The sequence below is a fragment of the Pongo pygmaeus genome, chromosome 9 (genome assembly GCF_028885625.2).
Source record: "Pongo pygmaeus isolate AG05252 chromosome 9, NHGRI_mPonPyg2-v2.0_pri, whole genome shotgun sequence".
NCBI lineage: Eukaryota > Metazoa > Chordata > Mammalia > Primates > Hominidae > Pongo > Pongo pygmaeus.
In genome coordinates this window covers 95,537,904-95,557,368 of record NC_072382.2, presented here as the reverse complement: position 1 = coordinate 95,557,368, position 19,465 = coordinate 95,537,904, and the positions used below count along the sequence as shown (strand labels likewise).

The following is a 19,465-nucleotide window of genomic DNA, read 5'->3' as shown; positions in this document are numbered from 1 at the left end:
AATCAAACTAGAACTCAGGATTAAGAAACTCACTCAAAACTGCTCAACTGCATGGAAACTGAACAACCTGCTCCTGAATGACTACTCGGTAAATAATGAAATGAAGGCAGGAATAAAGATGTTCTTTGAAACCAATGAGAACAAAGACACAACATACCAGCATCTCTGGGATACATTCAAAGTGGTATGTAGAGGGAAATTTTTAGCACTAAATGCCCATAAGAGAAAGCAGGAAAGATCCAAAATTGACACCCTAACATCACAATTAAAAGAACTAGAAAAGCAAGAGCAAACACATTCAAAAGCTAGCAGAAGGCAAGAAATAACTAAAATCAGAGCAGAACTGAAGGAAATAGAGACACAAAAAACCCTTCAAAAAATTAATGAATCCAGGAGCTGGTTTTTTGAAAGGATCAACAAAATTGATAGCCCACTAGCAAGACTAATAAGAAGAAAAGAGAGAAGAATGAAATAGATGCAATAAAAAATGATAGAGGGGATATCACCACCAATCCCAAAGAAATACAAACTACCATCAGGGAATACTACAAACACCTCTATGCAAATAAACTAGAAAATCTAGAAGAAATGGATAAATTCCTCGACACATACACCCTCCCAAGACTAAACCAGGAAGAAGTTGAATCTCTGAATAGACCAATAACAGGCTCTGAAATTGTGGCAATAATCAATAACTTACCAACCAAAAAGAGTCCAGGACCAGATGGATTCACAGCCGAATTCTAGCAGAGGTACAAGAGGAACTGGTACCATTCCTTCTGAAACTATTCCAATCAATAGAAAAAGAGGGAATCCTCCCTAACTCATTTTATGAGACCAGCATCATCCTGATACCAAAGCCGGGCAGAGACACAACAAAAAAAGAGAATTTTAGACCAATATCCTTGATGAACATTGATGCAAAAATCCACAGTAAAATACTGGCAAACCAAATCCAGCAGCACATCAAAAAGCTTATCCACCATGATCAAGTGGGCTTCATCCCTGGGATGCAAGGCTGGTTCAATATACACAAATCAATAAATGTAATCGAGCATATAAACAGAACCAAAGAAAAAACCACATGATTATCTCAATAGATGCAGAAAAGGAAGGCTTTTGACAAAATTCAACAACACTTCATGCTAAAAACTCTCAATAAATTAGGTATTGATGGGACATATCTCAAAATAATAAGAGCTATCTATGACAAACCCACAGCCAATATCATACTGAATGGACAAAAACTGGAAGCATTCCCTTTGATAACTGGCACAAAACAGGGATGCCCTCTCTCACCACTCCTATTCAACACAGTGTTGGAAGTTCTGGCCAGGGCAATCAGGCAGGAGAAGGAAATAAAGGGTATTCAATTAGGAAAAGAGGAAGTCAAATTGTCCCTGTTTGCAGATGACATGATTGTATATCTAGAAAACCCCATTATCTCAGCCCAAAATCTCCTTAAGCTGATAAGCAACTTCAGCAGTCTCAGGATACAAAATCAATGTGCAAAAATCCAAGCATTCTTATACACCAGTAACAGACAAACAGAGAGCCAAATCATGAGTGAACTCCCATTCACAATTGCTTCAAAGACAATAAAATACCTAGGAATCCAACTTACAAGGGACGTGAAGGACCTCTTCAAGGAGAACTACAAACCACTGCTCAATGAAATAAAAGAGAATACAAAGAAATGGAAGAACATTCCATGCTCATGGGTAGGAATAATCAATATTGTGAAAATGGCCATACTGCCCAAGGTAATTTATAGATTCAATGCCATCCCCATCAAGCTACCAATGACTTTCTTCACAGAATTGGAAAAAACTACTTTAAAGTTCATATGGAACCAAAAAAGAGCCCACATCGCCAAGTCAATCCTAAGCCAGAAGAACAAAGCTGGAGGCATCACGCTACCTGACTTCAAACTATACTACAAGGCTACAGTAACCAAAACAGCATGGTACTGGTACCAAAACAGAGATATAGATCAATGGAACTGAACAGAGCCCTCAGAAATAACGCCACATACAACAACTATCTGATCTTTGACAAACCTGACAAAAACAAGCAATGGGGAAAGGATTCCCTATTTGATAAATGGTGCTGGGAAAACTGGCTAGCCATATGTAGAAAGCTGAAACTGGATCCCTTCCTTACACCTTATACAAAAATTAATTCAAGATGGATTAAAGACTTAAACGTTAGACCTAAAACCATAAAAACCCTAGAAGAAAACCTAGGCATTACCATTGAGGACATAGGCATGGGCAAGGACTTCATGTCTAAAACACCAAAAGCAATGGCAACAAAAGCCAAAATTGACAAATGGGATCTAATTAAACTAAAGAGCTTCTGCACAGCAAAAGAAACTACCATCAGAGTGAACAGGCAACCTACAAAATGGGAGAAAATTTTTGCAACCTACTCATCTGACAAAGGGCTAATATCCAGAATCTACAATGAACTCAAACAAATTTACAAGAAAAAACAAACAACCCCATCAAAAAGTGGGCGAAGGACATGAACAGACACTTCTCAAAAGAAGACATTTATGCAGCCAAAAAATACATGAGAAAATGCTTACCACCACTGGCCATCAGAGAAATTCAAATCAAAACCACAATGAGATACCATCTCACACTAGTTAGAATGGCAATCATTAAAAAGTCAGGAAACAACAGGTGCTGGAGAGGATGTGGAGAAATAGGAACACTTTTACACTGTTGGTGGGACTCTAAACTAGTTCAACCATTGTGGAAGTCAGTGTGGCGATTCCTCAGGGATCTAGAACTAGAAATACCATTTGACCCAGCCATCCCATTACTGGGTATATACCCAAAGGACTATAAATCATGCTGCTATAAAGACACACGCACACGTATGTTTATTGTGGCACTATTCACAATAGCAAAGACTTGGAACCAACCCAGATGTCCAACAATGATAGACTGGATTAAGAAAATGTGGCACATATACACCATGGAATACTATGCAACCATAAAAAAGGATGAGTTCATGTCCTTTGTAGGGACATGGATGAAACTGGAAACCATCATTCTCAGTAAACTATCGCAAGGACAAAAAACCAAACGCCGCATGTTCTCACTCATATAGGTGGGAATTGAACAATGAGAACACATGGACACAGGAAGGGGAACATCACACTCTGGGGACTCTTGTGGGTTGGGGGTAGGGGGGAGGGTAGCATTAGGAGATATACCTAATGCTAAATGACGAGGTAATGGGTGCAGCACACCAGCATGGCACATGTATACATATTTAACTAACCTGCACATTGTGCACATGTACCCTAAAACTCAAAGTACAATAAAAAAAAGATTAAGAACAAAGTGAGGATGTCGACTTTCACCACTCATATTCAGAATTGCACTACAGATCCTAGCCAGTGCAGTAAGACAAAAGAAATAAAAAGACATACAGATTGAAAATAAATGAAGCCATGTCTATTCACAGACAACATGATTGTCTGCATAGAAAACCCCCCTAAAATCTACAGGAAAACTATTGGAACTAAAGTGAGTTTAACAAAGACGCAGGATGCAAGGTCAACATGCAAAAATCAATTATATTTCTAAATATTGGCAATAAACAACTATAAATTGAAATAAAAACACTATCATTTACACTATTACCAAAACCTTTTTTATACTTAGTTATAAATAAATAAAAGAAAATATATGCAAGATCTCTATACTGAAAACTACAAAATGCTGATGAAAGAAATCAAAGAAGAGCTAAATGATAGATATACCATGTTCATGGATTGGAAGCCTCAATATTGTTATGTCAGTTCTGTCCAACCCCTTGTATAGATTCAGTGCAATACCAATCAAAATCCCAACAGGATTTTAAAAATCAAAGTCAACAAGTTATTTCTAAAATTTATCTGGGAAGGCAAACATCTAGAATAGCTAAAACAATCACCATCTGATTTTGAGACTTACTATAACACTAAAGTAATCAAAACATTGTGGCATTCAAGAAAGGGCAGACTATAAACCAGTGTAACAGAAGAGACAGCCCAGATGTAGACCCACATATATGTGGTCAATATGATTTTGACAAAAGTGAAGAGTCAATTCTGTGGGAAAAAAAGATGATCTTTTCAATGAGTGGTGATGGAACATTTGGACATACATATGAAAAAAAATGAACCTTATTTCATATCTTGAACCACATATGAAAATTAAAATATATCAGAGCCCTAAATATAAAATCTAAAACTATAACACTTCTAAAAGAAAACAAAGACCTTTTTTGGGACCTTCAGTAAGGCCAAAATTTTTTATACATGACACCAAAAGTATGATCTATAAAAAAGAAAAATTGTACTTCATTTCACTTCATCAAAAATTAAGAACTTCTGTTTGAAAGCTGTTAAGAGAATGAAAAGATAAGTCACAAACTGGAAGCAAATATTTGTGAGTAACATCACTGAAAAAGGATTTGTATCCAGAATATATAAAGCCCTCAAACTCTACAATAAGTAAACAAGTAATCCAATTTTTTTAAATGGGCTTACAATTTGGACACTTCACCAAAGATTTATAGATGACAGATGGTAAACAAACACATGAAAAGATGCTCAATATCATTAGCCACTGGGAAAATGCAAATGAAAAACAATGAGATACTACTATATCCCCTTCCCAAGGAGGGAATGCCTAAGGGAAAAAAATGAAATAAAAACTAAAAATACCAACTGCATATGTGGATGTGCAACATATGGAGTTCTCATATATTTCTTTGGAAATGCAAAATGATACTGCCTTTTTGGAAAACAGTTTGGCGGTTTCTTATGAAATCAAACATACACTTATCACATGGCTTAGCAATCCTACTTCTAGGTATTTTCTCAAGGAAAATGAAAACATATGTTCACACAAAAACATGTGCACAAATGTTTGTAATGACTTGATTTGTAATAAACAACCTTGGAAATAACTCAAATGTTCCTCAACAGGAGAATAGATAAACAAACTGCATTATATCCTTACAATGGAATGCTATTCAACAGTCACAAGAAACAAACCACTGATACACATAACAAGACGGATGCAATTTGAATGCCTATGTTAAATCAAACAAGCCAGATTCGAGATGCTACAAACTATGATTTCCATATAAACTTTCAAAAAAGGCAAAACTATAGAGACAGTGGTTGACAAGTGTTAAGTATGGGGAAGTAGTTGACACTAGAGGGTGCAATGGGAAAATTTGTGGGGGAAATAAAAGTATTCTATATTTTGATTGCTGTTCGTTACACTACTGTATGTGCTTATCAAAAGAGAACTGTACACACTAAATATGGTGAATTGTATTCAATGTAAATTATATCTTATTTTTAAAGTGTGTATGTAAATTTTTATAATTTTATGTTTATTAAATTTTATAAATTTTTAATATAATTTTTAAAATGTGAGTTAAAAAAAGCCAAATTCTGAAAAGCAGCATAGCCATTTAATATGTGAAACTCTAATCATAGCATGCTAATACTTGGTGTCCTAAACAATGTTGAAATATACAGAGGAGAAAGGATATTAAATGTTTTATTAAAGTTACCATTTATTCCTGTCTAACTAGAAAAGATCAATTCCAGTTTTCTCCACACATTGGATGTGATTGTTCTTTTCTATTCCACTTCCTTGTAGAAAGCACTGAGAACTTCAGATGACAGACTATTTGGACCTTATCCGTGGAGATTCTGATTCAGCAGGTCTGGGTCGGGGCCTGGCAGTTGGGTTTTTACATAGTTCCCCAGATGGCTCTGCTGTACAGTAAGCACCACCCATATGGTACAGCTTGATGCTAGAGGGTAGAAAGTCACACATGGTCCAGCCCAGCTCGCTAGGGCAAAAGTCAAGATAAAGTTTGAGGGCTTAGGCCAGAGCTCAAAATAGCTCCTTTACTGGATAGAGCTATTCTGTTAGCTAATCACACGGAAAAAGAAAAGGGTGGGGAGAAGGAAAGGGAAAGAAAAAAAGGAAGGGTGAGGAAAAGGGACGAATGCTCTCAGTGTCCGTACTTTCATATACAATATTAACAGCATATTCCAGGGTGGTCAGAGTTATCCCCAGATCACTATTGAGAAAACTCTCACCTGAGGCTTGGAGAGATTTTTATAAGCACAATAATATACATATACATATTAAGAAATATCCAGGCCGGGTGTGGTGGCTCATGCCTGTAATCCCAGCACTGTGGGAGGCCGAGGCGGGCAGATCACGAGGTCAGGAGATCGAGACCATCCTGGCTAACATGGTGAAACCCCGTCTCTACTAAAAAATACAAAAAAAATTAGCCAGGCGTAGTGGCACACACCTGTAGTCCCAGCTACTCGGGAGGCTGAGGCAGGAGAATGGCATGAACCCAGGAGGCGGAGCTTGCAGTGAGCTGAGATTGTGCCACTGCACTCCACCCTGGGCAACAGAGTGAGACTCCGTCTCAAAAAAAAAAAAAAAAGAAACATCCACCAGGGAAATGGTACAATCACGTTATTCTGTTCCATTCTCACCTCCCCTCACAAGCATTATTGCCAAGTAACTCTTATTTTCCACTGGAAATACATTGAATTTCTTAGTTCAAAAACGTCTTTCCCAAAGCACTTTCCTTATACTTACTTTGAAAAGAAAGCTCTCGGCATGATAATGGATGGTATGTATGTCCACTTCACTTCCTATCCCTAACAAATACCAGTTTGTCATTGTATCTTCGTTCATTATGAGGCCATGGAGATTCCCAAAAATCTTTCCATTAATGGCTTTAAAAGGTGATAAGAAAATAACCTTTGGTTAGTTAAAAGATAAGCTGATTTTTTAAATGTTTCCAGAAGATCTTTAGGTCACTGATATTTTCATCTGTCTAGTAAACATGTAACAATCTCACTCACCCCTAGCAGTGTCCTACCATTCTAGACCCAAAATTCAGATAACTGAGAAATCCTTCTACAAAGAGAGCGAGAACAAAGAAATAGCAGTTTTAAAGCCATATCTTGGTGGCAGTGTTTTGTTTGTTTATTCAGCATAATCTCTTTATGAAGGGAATTACAGGCTCATTGGAGAGGTAGCCAGATTTATACCACTCTACAGAGAACAAACCAAGGCATAAACAAGTTTATGTAAATAAAAATTGAGTGACTTAGAGGCTATTTTCTTAATATTTCACTTGTTGAGAATAGTTTAAGCCTGGCTGAATCTCCAAAAATAAAAGAGAGCTTCACACGGGCTGAGCTCATGACCTAACAATGACCAAAGCAAACTGAGTTTACATGATGGTGACTCCCACTCCTCCACTGTCTACTGACTTTTGATTCTGTGCATTGTGGTGCAACGAAATGACCTGCATTCATTAAAAATGGGGAGCATACTAAGAAATCTTTAGGAGAAGAAAGCAAAACTGGTAGGGGAAAGAGTAGCTCAATGGGGAATCAGGCTACTATATTCTAATCTATATTAACAAGTAGCTTTGTGACCTTGGGCAAGGCCTTTTTGTGCACTTTTGGTCAAAAATAGCTGTTGGTGAGAAACAGTGGATGTGTCAATGTGAACACATTATTCCCACCAACAAACTACCTTAAATTATACAGAAGTAACACAGATACATTAAAACAGAAATTTGATGGTAGTGTTTCATATCCCAGAGACAATTAAACCTGGCCCTTAAATTTAAACAAATAGAAGTTATGGCATATTCTTATAAAAATATGACAATAAACTATGATTTGTTTTTAAAGAATTACTTCACAGTCTTAGAGCTTAGAGATCCCAGCATTCAGAAATACATGTCCCTACAAGTTGGTTCAAAGCCTCAATGACTTTATTGCCAGCCAATCAGTGGCTAGGCTGGTTCAGTCTGAAGGAAAGCATTAAAGGACTTTCTTCAGTCCAGGTGCCCCTGGGAAGGAGGAAAGGCTCAGAGAAGGATGCTGGGAGCCTCCTACATTTACAGGCATTCCTATGAGCTTATCTCAACATAGGCTTCTTTTTAAACTTTGGATATACCATGCATTCTGTTGCTTTCCTCAAAATCATCAGTGCGCTTAAAATCTCGTGGATCTTTGTTGAGATACTTCTTAATATTGTCATCCAGATACCAGGATTCATTCTCATTAAATACCAAAAACAAGAGAGCAAATTCATAATCAACGTCACTTCTTCTTCCCTTTTCATTCAAGACTCCCTTTCGGCATGTAATCAGAGGACCCATCAAACCACTATATGTATCCTGGAAGAAAAAATAAATCGAGTTAAAAGAGCCATTAAGTAATTTAATAATATTTCATTCCACCTGCCACCATTCTAGTGTAGGGTCATAATACCTCACCCTGGACTAGAAATTGATTCTTCTCTCAGCTCTGATTCACCCCACCTCCAGCCCATCCTGTTGACCACCATCACAGTAATCTTTATATTCCCGTATCTAGAAGTCTTTAGTGATTTTCCATGGCCTGCAGAATTAAATACAAACCCTTGCAGGTCTGTGAGCCCTCCATGTGCTCCCCTAATGAACTTTTCTGGCTTAGGCTACCCCTTGATTTACTACTGGACCCCATATGATAGCCAAATGGGACTCTCAACATGTCCCAAACACTCCCTCTACTTCCCTATTTTCAGCTGTGCTCATAATGCTCTTTCTTCCTAGATTCTCCTTCCAAAACCTTCTATAGTACTTTAGTTAGCCTGCCACTCCTATAGAATTCACCAGATTCAGAGCTCTATTACAGTTACAAGTGTGGACATATTATTTTCCATGAAGTTGTAAGTTTCTTTAAGACAAGAGGATCTGCATTTCTCATAGTATTTGGTGGGGTCATTTGCACATCACAAGTGCTCAATAAATATTTGTTGTGATGCATAAAATAAATAAATTTGGATTTTCCCATAATTCTCATATGTAAGTTTATTTATTCAAGTACCTTGTATATCTATCTCCTGAACTCTAGAACTGTCCAGTACAACTCAAGGACATTAATACAAGCCATCTAATACCTAAGAGGAAGGTTAAGATAATCCCTCCCTTTTTTTCTTAAATAGGCAATGCTTACATTTTACATCAGATAACGACATTAGATTGGACTTTGGTTTATGGCATGTAATTAAAGACTGTGGTTGTTTTACATACCCATACCTGGCTCAAATTCAATGTTGAATCTTTGCCTTTTATTTCAAAGTTAGATCATTAATCATTCAAACAATTTTGTAGTTTCAGTTACTATGTTTAGAGTGAACTTTCTTCTCCTGAGCCCTAGTAGCCCTGATAATGCATTTAAAATAAACAGATTTCACACATCCAAAACCATACATAAATTGTATTCTAAGTTATATTTATTTTGTTGTTGTATATTTACATATCCTCTTTTGCTTCAAACCTTTTATCTTTTTAAGTTCCAAATTTGGTAATTGAAATATTGGGATTTTGTTTTTATTTCCCACACTTTAAGTCACCAAACTTTTTTTTTTTTTTTTGGAAAAAAATATTACCAGATAGTAAATATTTTTGACTTTGTGGGCCATATAGTCTCTGTTGCAGCTACTCAAGTCAACCATTGACAATGTAAACGTCCAGCATGGCTAGATTTCATAAATGGGCCATAGTATGAGACCCTTGCTCTAAGTCATTATACCCTTTCACATATACCAACCCAAGGTGTGATGACCCAAGTAGTCAACTTTCATCTAGATTATTTTAAGCCTTTTGGTTGCTTTCTCCACCTTACCTTCACAAAGTTTACTGTTGAATAGTAAACCCATGGAATACAATTGGGATCAGAAGGCCCTGGACCGGATCTTTTAGGGATATTCCATCTATAAGTTTTTACTTCTCCTGTAACAAATGAAATGGAAAAAAATTATTAGAATTATCTGTGTTTCAGATGATTTATCTGAAGAAATATAAGCAGGTCTTTATATATTTTCATTAATGTTTGTTGCTGGAGAGAATTACTCATTCATTACAAATGTTCTTATTAAACTCCCATCTTGATTTCTACTATTTCAAAATGAAATGGCAGATTTGTCATTTCAGGCTCCAGCCTTCCCTCTAGTTTGCATTTTTCTATTGTCAACTGGTGTGTATTCAGGAAATAAAAACATTTTATACCTCACTGTTTTTCCTCCTTAAATGTTGTATCTCCTTCCCAAGAGCTGTCCTTGAGCACATCTTAGTCATCAAGGACCTCTGCCTTGGCCTCTTATGGGAGTCACCAGGGAGCTTTGTAAGCCCTTGCTGCTCAGGCCTCACCCCAGACCAGTGAAATCAGAGAGTCTGGGGTCTAGGACTCTGGTGCCAGTGTTTTTTAAAAGCTTCTCAAGTGGGCAGGTGAGATTTGGTGAGAACCAGAATCAGAGAGACCTAGTTCCAAATCTCAACCCTATGACTTCCTATTTATCCCACATTTGACAAGCTGCCTAATGTCACTAACCTTTAGTATCCTTATCTGTAAAGTGGGTTAGTCATAGTTTTCTAATTGTTGTGAGGATTAAATGAAATAATGTAATTAAATACACAGGATAATGCTTCATTTTGAAGGCAGTTAATGTGTTAATTTTTATGTTTACTACAGTAGTCCCCCTTTGTCCAGGAGAGATACATTCCAAGACCCCCAGGGGATGCTTGAAACCACAGACAGTGCCATACCTATATATACTATGTGTTTTCCTATACACACATACCTATAATTAATTTATAAATTAGGCACAGTTAAGAGATTGACAACAATTACTAATAATAAAATATGACAACTATAACAGTACACTATAATAAAAGCTATGTGAATGTAGACTCTCTCTCACTCTCAAAATATCTTTTTACTGTCTCTAATTGAAGTTATCTCAAAATTTCTTAATATTTTCAGACCAAGATTGATTCAGGTAACTAAAACCAAGAAAAGTAAAACCGTGATAAGGGGGAGCTACTGTAAGAACAACTATGCAGACAGTAAAAAGATCAGTGGTTGCCAGGGGTTAAGGAAGAGGAAAAAATAAACACCAGAGCACAGAGAATTTTTAGGGCAGTGAAACTATTCTTTATAGGACTACAATGGTGGATACATGTTGTTGTGCATTTGTCAAAACCCTTAGAGTGTACACACCAATAGTGAACCCTAATGTAAATTATGGGCTTTAGGGGATAATGATGTATCAATGTAGGTTCATCAATTCCAACAAATGTACTACTCTGGTGGGGGATGTTGATAATGGGGTCCCTAATGGAGGTTTCTAATGGAACCCTAGAAATTCCTAAACATTTGGTCATTGGATGAATGATGATCTCATACCAGAGTGACTAGATGATGGCTGAAACACATTGACATTAAGATGAGCTCTTTAAGACACCTCTGAGACCAGAAAAGAGTTGACGCCAGTGTTCTTCCTCAAGATGGAGCAGACCTCTGACACATCTTACCTGGTTTTGTCATGGGCACTTGGAATTGCTTTCCACTATCCATTTCCTCCACACCCTGGGCTGAGATGGAGTAGGGCCTCCTGGCTTTGTTCTTAAATATGATCAGGACGGTGTCACCCACCTCAGCATGAATCATTGGGCCTAAAGGCAAAACACAGGCCTGTGTGCATTGTTATTGCTCTTTCAACATTAGTGTAATTTAAATATAGGCAGTAGTTAGTGAAATAAAATAGTTTGGCTTTAGTTGTTTTTCTGAGAAAGGCTTATATAACTCTACTTTGCTTTAGAGAGCAACATTGTGTAGTATTAAATATCATGTAATCTTTAGCAATGGGTTTAAATTCTGCCTCCTTCATTTATTAGAGGGGCCTTGGGTAAGTGATGTAATCTGTCTGAGTTTCAGTTTCCTCATCTGTAACATCAGTTTAGTAATAACTTTCATGTGGGATTATAGTAAGGGTTGAATAAGATAATGTATCTAAAAATGTTTACTTCAGTGCACTGATACACCATAAGTAGTTGGTAAATGCTTTTTTACTACTGAGAAATCATCTCCAGGAGAAGCCATATCCACATGATATGGTGACTTTCAGTTGTAATCCCCCTGCCCCCTGTGTATAACCTTTGATAAGTCTGAAATTATTCATTATCTGGTAAATAGATGACAATAATAATGAAGATCCAATGAAATAATGTGTGTAAAAGGAATTTGAAAGATTAGAGTGAAATAAAATCATTTATGTATTAATTTATGATTAATATAGTGACTTCACAAATGCACATCTAACTCTGTTTCACAATATTTGTTTACCCAAGGAGACAAGCACTCTTCAGCCCCTCTGGTGTGTGCATTTCTGTTGGAAGCAACCAGGCTGGGTGCCAATGGAGATGAGCCCACACCTGGCTGAGAGGGCCTGTGGCAGCATGACTTGTGCACTGCTTCATGGTCAGTAGACTCCCATTTCAGAAATGCCTGATCCCTATGGCTCTCTCTTGGGTATTTGGTGCATTCTACATTCACAGGGAGATACACTGACAGTTGGTGGTCTGGCCACACATATCAATTCCTTGCTGATTCAAGCAATGATTTTAATTGCTTTTCTGAGAAAGGTATATATAAATCTAAAATTTGTTGGACTGTTATTATTTTCAATTTTCTCTCAATTTCTTAAAATATTCTTAGGGGGTGGTTCCAAGATGGCTGAATAGGAACAGCTCCAGTCTACAGCTCCCAGTGTGACCAACGCAGAAGACAGGTGATTTCTGCATTTCCAACTGAGGTACTGGGTTCATCTCACTGTAGCTTGTCAGACAGTGGGTGCAGGACAGTGGGTGCAGCCCACTGAGCGTGAGCTGAAGCAGGGAGAGGCATCGCCTTACCTGGGAAGCACAAAGGGTCAGGGAATTCCCTTTCCTAGCCAAGGGAAGCTGTGACAGATGGCACCTGGAAAATCGGGTCACTCCTACCCTAATACTGCGCTTTTCCAATGGTCTTAGCAAATGGCACACCAGGAGATTATATCCCATGCCTGGCTCAGATGGTCCCATGCCCAAGGAGCCTCGCTCATTGCTAGCACAGCAGTCTGAGATCAAACTGCAAGGTGGCAGCGAGGCTGGGGGAGGGGTGCCCACCATTGCTGAGGCTTGAGTAGGTAAACAAAGTGGCTGGGAAGCTCGAACTGGGTGGAGCCCACCACAGCTCAAGGAGGCCTGCCCGCCTCTGTAGACTCCACCCCTGGGGGCAGGGCATAGCTGAACAAAAGGCAGCAGAAACCTCTGCAGATGTAAATGTCCCTGTCTAACAGCCTTGAAGAGAGTAGTGGTTCTCCCAGCACGGAGTTTGAGATCTGAGAATGGTCAGACTGCCTCCTCAAGTGGGTCCCTGACCCCCGAGTAGCCTAACTGGGAGGCACCCTCCAGTAGGGACAGACTGACACCTCACATGGCCAGGTACCCCTCTGAGATGAAGCTTCCAGAAGAACGATCAGGCAGCAACATTTCCTGTTCAGCAATATTCGCTGTTTTGCAGCCTCCGCTGCCAATACCCAGGCAAACACGGTCTGGAGTGGACCTCCAGCAAACTCCAACAGACCTGCAACTGAGGGCCCTGACTGTTAGAAGGAAAACTAACAAACAGAAAGCACATCCACACCAAAACCCCATCTGTACATCACCATCATCAAAGACCAAAGGTAGATAAAACCACAAAGATGGGGAAAAAACAGAGCAGAAAAGCTGAAAATTTTAAAAATCAGAGCACCTCTCCCCTGCCAAAGGAACGCAGCTCCTAGCTAGCAACAGAACAAAGCTGGATGGAGAATGACTTTGACGAGTTGAGAGAAGAAGGCTTCAGACGATTAGACTTCTCCAAGCTAAAGGAGGATGTTCGAACCCATCACAAAGAAGCTAAAAACCTTGAAAAAAGATTAGATGAAGGGCTAACTAGAATAACCAGTGTAGAGAAGCCCTTAAATGACCTGATAGAGCTAAAAACCATGACATGAGAACTACATGATGAATGCACAAGCTTCAGTAGCCGATTCAATCAACTGGAAGAAAGGGTATCAGTGATGGAAGATCAAATGAATGAAATGAAGTGAGAAGAGAAGTTTAGAGAAAGAAGAGTAAAAAGAAATGAATAAAACCTCCAAGAAATATGGGACTATGTGAAAAGACCAAATCTGCATCTGATTGGTGTACCTGAAAGTGACAAGGAAGAAGGGAACCAAGTTGGAAAACACTCTGCAGGATATTATCCAGGAGAACTTCCCCAACCTAGCAAGGCAGGCCAACATTCAAATTCAGGAAATACAGAGAACGCCACAAAGATACTCCTCGAGAAGAGCAACTCCAAGACACATAATTGTCAGATTCACCAAAGTTGAAATGAAGGAAAAAATGTTAAGGGCAGCCAGAGAGAAAGGTCGGGTTACCCACAAAGGGAAGCCCATCAGACTAACAGCAGATCTCTCAGCAGAACCTCTACAAGCCAGAAGAGAGTGGGGGCCAATATTCAACATTCTTAAAGAAAAGAATTTTCAACCCAGAATTTCATATCCAGCCAAACTAAGCTTCATAAGTGGAGAAATAAAATCCTTTACAGACAAGCAAATGCTGAGAGATTTTGTCACCACCAGGCCTGCCTTACAAGAGCTCCTGAAGGAAGCACTAAACATGGAAAAGAACAATCAGTACCAGCCACTGCAAAAACATGCCAAATTGTAAAGACCATCGATGCTAGGAAGAAACCACATCAACTAATGAGCGAAATAACCAGCTAACATCATAATGACAGGATCAGATTCACACATAACAATATTAGCCTTAAATATAAAGGGGTGAAATGCTCTAATAAAAAGACACAGACTGGCAAATTGGATAAAGAGTCAAGACCCATCAGTGTGCTCTACTCAGGAAACCCATCTCACATGCAGAGACACACATAGGCTCAAAATAAAGGGATGGAGGAAGATCTACCAAGCAAATGGAAAACAAAAAACGGCAGGGGTTACAATCCTAGTCTCTGATAAAACAGACTTTAAACCAACAAAGATCAAAAGAGACAAAGAAGGCCATTACATAATGGTAAAGGGATCAATTCAGCAAGAAGAGCTAACTATCCTAAATATATATGCACCTAATATAGGAGCACCCAGATTCAAAAAGCAAGTCCTTAGAGACCTAGAAAGAGACTTAGACTCCCACACAATAATAATAGGAGACTTTAATACCCCACTGTCAACATTAGACAGAGCAACGAGACAGAAAGTTAACAAGGATATCCAGGAATTGAACTCAGCGCTGCATCAAGCAGACCTAATAGACATCTACAGAACTCTCCACCCCAAATCAACAGAATATACATTCTTCTCAGGACCACAGCGCACTTATTCCAAAATTGACCACATAGTTGGAAGTAAAGCACTCCTCGGCAAATATAAAAGAACAGAAATGATAACAAACGGTCTCTCAGACCACAGTGCAATCAAACTAGAACTCAGGATTAAGAAACTCACTCAAAATCACTCAACTACATGGAAACTAAACAACCTGCTCCTGAATGACTACTGGGTACATAAAGAAATGAAGGCAGAAATAAAGATGTTCTTTGAAACCAATGAGAACAAAGACACAACATACCAGAATCTTTGGGACACATTTATAGCACTGTGTAGAGGGAAATTTATAGCACTAAATGCCCACAAGAGAAAGCAGGAAAGATCTAAAATTGACACGCTAACATCACAATGAAGAGAACTAGAGAAGAAAGAGCAAACACATTCAAAAGCTAGCAGAAGGCAAGAAATAACTAAGATCAGAGCAGAACTGAAGGAGAGAGAGAGACACAAAAAACCCTTCAAAAAATCAATGAATCCAGGAGATGATTTTTTGAAAAGATCAACAAAATTGAAAGACCGCTAGCAAGACTAACAAAGAAGACAAGAGAGAAGAATCAAATAGATGCAATAAAAAATGATAAAGCGGATACCACCACTGATCCCACAGAAATAAAAACTACCATCAGAGAATACTATAAACACCTCTATGCAAATTAACTAGAAAATCTAGAAGAAATGGATAAATTCCTCGACACATACACCCTCCCAAGACTAAACCAGGAAGAAGTTGAATCTCTGAATAGACCAAACACAGGTTCTGAAATTGAGGCAATAATTAATAGCCTACCACTCAAAAAAAGTCCAGGACCAGACGGATTCACAGCCAAATTCTACCAGAGGTACAAGGAGGAGTTGGTACCATTCCTTCTGAAACTATTCCAATCAATAGAAAAAGAGGGAATCCTCCCTAACTCATTTTATGAGGCCAGCATCATCCTGATACCAAAGCCTGGCAGACACAACAAAAAAAGAGACTTTTAGACCAATATCCCTGATGAACATCGATGCAAAAGTCCTCAATAAAATACTGGCAAACCGAATCCAGCAGCACATCAAAAAGCTTATCCACCATGATCAAGTGGGCTTCATCCCTGGGATGCAAGGGTGGTTCAACATATGCAAATCAATAAACGTAATCCATCACATAACAGAACCAAAGACAAAAACCACCTGATTATCTCAATAGATGCAGAAAAGGCCTTAGACAAAATTCAACAACCTTCATGCTAAAAACTCTCAATAAATTAGGTATTGATGAGACGTATCTCAAAATAATAAGAGCTATCTATGACAAACCCACAGCCAATATCATACTGAATGGACAAAAACTGGAAGCATTCCCTTTGAAAACTGGCACAAGACAGGGATGCCCTCTCTCACCACTCCTGTTCAAGATAGTGTTGGAAGTTCTGGCCAGGGCAATTAGGCAGGAGAAAGAAATCAAGGGTATTCAATTAGGAAAAGAGGAAGTCAAATTGTCCCTGTTTGCAGATGACATGATTGGATATTTAGAAAACCCCATCGTCTCAGCCCAAAATCTCCTTAAGCTGATAAGCAACTTCAGCAAAGTCTCAGGATACAAAATCAATGTGCAAAAATCACAAGCAGTCTTATACACCAATAACAGACAGAGAGCCAAATCATGAGTGAACTCCCATTCACAATTGCTTCAAAGACAATAAAATACCTAGGAATCCAACTTACAAGGGATGTGAAGGACCTCTTCAAGGGGAACTACAAACCACTGCTCAATGAAATAAAAGAGGACACAAACAAATGGAAGAACATTCCATGCTCATGGATAGGAATAATCAATATTGTGAAAATGGCCATACTGCCCAAGGTAATTTATAGATTCAATGCCATCCCCATCAAGCTACCAATGACTTTCTTCACAGAATTGGAAAAAACTACTTTAAAGTTCATATGGAACCAAAAAAGAGTCCACATTGCCAAGTCAATCCTAAGTCAAAAGAACAAAGCTGGAGGCATCATGCTACCTGACTTGAAACTATACTACAAGGCTACAGTAACCAAAACAGTATGGTACTGGTACCAAAACAAAGATATAGACGAATGGAACAGAACAGAGCCCTCAGAAATAATACCACACATCTACAACCATATGATCTTTGACAAACCTGACAAAGAAAAGAAATGAGGAAAGATTCCCTATTTAATAAATGGTGTCGGGATAACTGGCTAGCCATATGTAGAAAGCTGAAACTGGATCCCTTCCTTATACCTTATACAAAAATTAATTCAAGATGGATTAAGGACTTAAATGTTAGACCTAAAACCATAAAAACCCTAGAAGAAAACCTAGGCAATACTACTCAGGACATAGGTATGGGCAAGGACTTCATGTCTAAAACACCAAAAGCAATGGCAACAAAAGCCAAAATTGACAAATGAGATCTAATTAAACTAAAGAGCTCCTGCACAGCAAAAGAAACTACCATCAGAGTGCACAGGCAACCTACGGAATGGGAGAAAATTTTTGCAATCTACTCATCTGACAAAGGGCTAACATACAGAATCTACAATGAACTCAAACAAATTTACAAGAAAAAAAAAACAACCCCATCAACAAGTGGGTGAAGGATATGAACAGACACTTTGCAAAAGAAGACATTGATGCAGCCAACACACACATGAAAAAATGCTCATCATCACTGGCCATCAGAGAAATGCAAATCAAAACCACAGTGAGATACCATCTCACACCAGTTAGAATGGCAATCATTAAAAAGTCAGGAAACAGGTGCTGGAGAGGATGTGGAGAAATAGGAACACTTTTACACTGTTGGTGGGACTGTAAACTAGTTCAACCATTGTGGAATACAGTGTGGTGATTCCTGAAGGATCTAGAACTAGAAATACCATTTGACCCAGCCATCCCATTACTGGGTATATACCCAAATCATGCTGCTATAAAGACACATGCACACTTACGTTTATTGCGGCACTATTCACAATAGCAAAGACTCGGAACCAAGCCAAATGTCCATCAATGATAGACTGGACTAAGAAAATGTGGCACATATACACCATGGAATACTATGCAGCCATAAAAAATGATGAGTTCATGTCTTTTGTAGGGACATGGATGAAGCTGGAAACCATCATTCTCAGCAAACTATCGCAAGGATGAAAAACCAAACACCACATGTTCTCACTCATAGGTGGCAATTGAACAATGAGAACACTTGGACACAGGAAGGGGAATATCACACACCGGGGCCTGTCATGGGGTAGGGGCAGGGGGGAGGGATAGCATTAGGAGATATACCTAATGTAAATGATGAGTTAATGGGTGCAGCACACCAACATGGCACATGTATATATATGTTACAAACCTGCACGTTGTGCACATGTACCCTAGAACTTAAAGTATTATATATACATATATCTGCTGGAGGATTTAAAAAAAAAAATTCCTGGCTCAGTATAGGGATTGGAAAGAAGCTTTAGGGTATCATACACCAGTTAGACTGCCCTGATGTCATGGATTCCTATTTGTGTATTATCTGGTAGTCTTATTATGACTATTTTTTGTATGAGTTGAGCACTCAGCACACTTCCTGATAATGGTAGAGGAGGAAGATATCACACTTGGAGGAATGCAGTCAAGTTACTCTGTTTCTTCTATCCTTTCTCAGCCACAAGTCTAACAGAACACATGAGTATGTGTTCATGCACATGCTTGGGGCTGACAGTGCACGCCTGAAATCTGTGCCATACCCAGGAGTTCTAAGTGCTCCTCTCGTGGTGGTCGGGCTTTGATCTCCACAAATTCTCCATCCGTGTATTGCCTGTAAACCACCTTCTTGTACTGAGAGCCAATCCAATTTTCAGTGCGGTTCATAAATATATCTCCATGTCTGCAAATCAGAAGCATCAGAAATTAAAGTTGTCAGAAAGCAGAAAAGCTTTGAGTGCTTCTAAGTGATTCAGGGGTAATCTGGAGAAGTGCTCCCCAAACCTGGCTGTGATCAAGTTCTCCCTGGGGAGCAGGCCTTTTGCACCAGACTTTCTGGGAGTGAGGCCAGGAATCTGCACTTTAAAGCTCCTTGAGTTCTGATATGGGCAGCCCAGCACCAGTCCATGGCCCACCCTTGGAAATCACTGTTGTA

At 38.8% G+C, this 19,465-nt stretch overlaps 1 protein-coding gene across 1 annotated transcript in view; it reads right to left on the bottom strand.

Moving 5' to 3' along the window:
* The window catches only part of HEPHL1 (hephaestin like 1), an 87,462-nt gene that overhangs the window by 7,574 nt on the left and 60,423 nt on the right, over positions 1-19,465 (bottom strand). The window contains exons 13-17 of the mRNA XM_054439347.2: positions 19,074-19,213; positions 11,431-11,571; positions 9,743-9,849; positions 8,028-8,250; positions 6,648-6,787 (exon numbers count right to left, since the gene is read on the bottom strand). Of these exons, the coding sequence (XP_054295322.2) occupies positions 6,648-6,787; positions 8,028-8,250; positions 9,743-9,849; positions 11,431-11,571; positions 19,074-19,213 (751 nt within the window). The remainder of the gene's footprint in view (positions 1-6,647; positions 6,788-8,027; positions 8,251-9,742; positions 9,850-11,430; positions 11,572-19,073; positions 19,214-19,465) is intronic.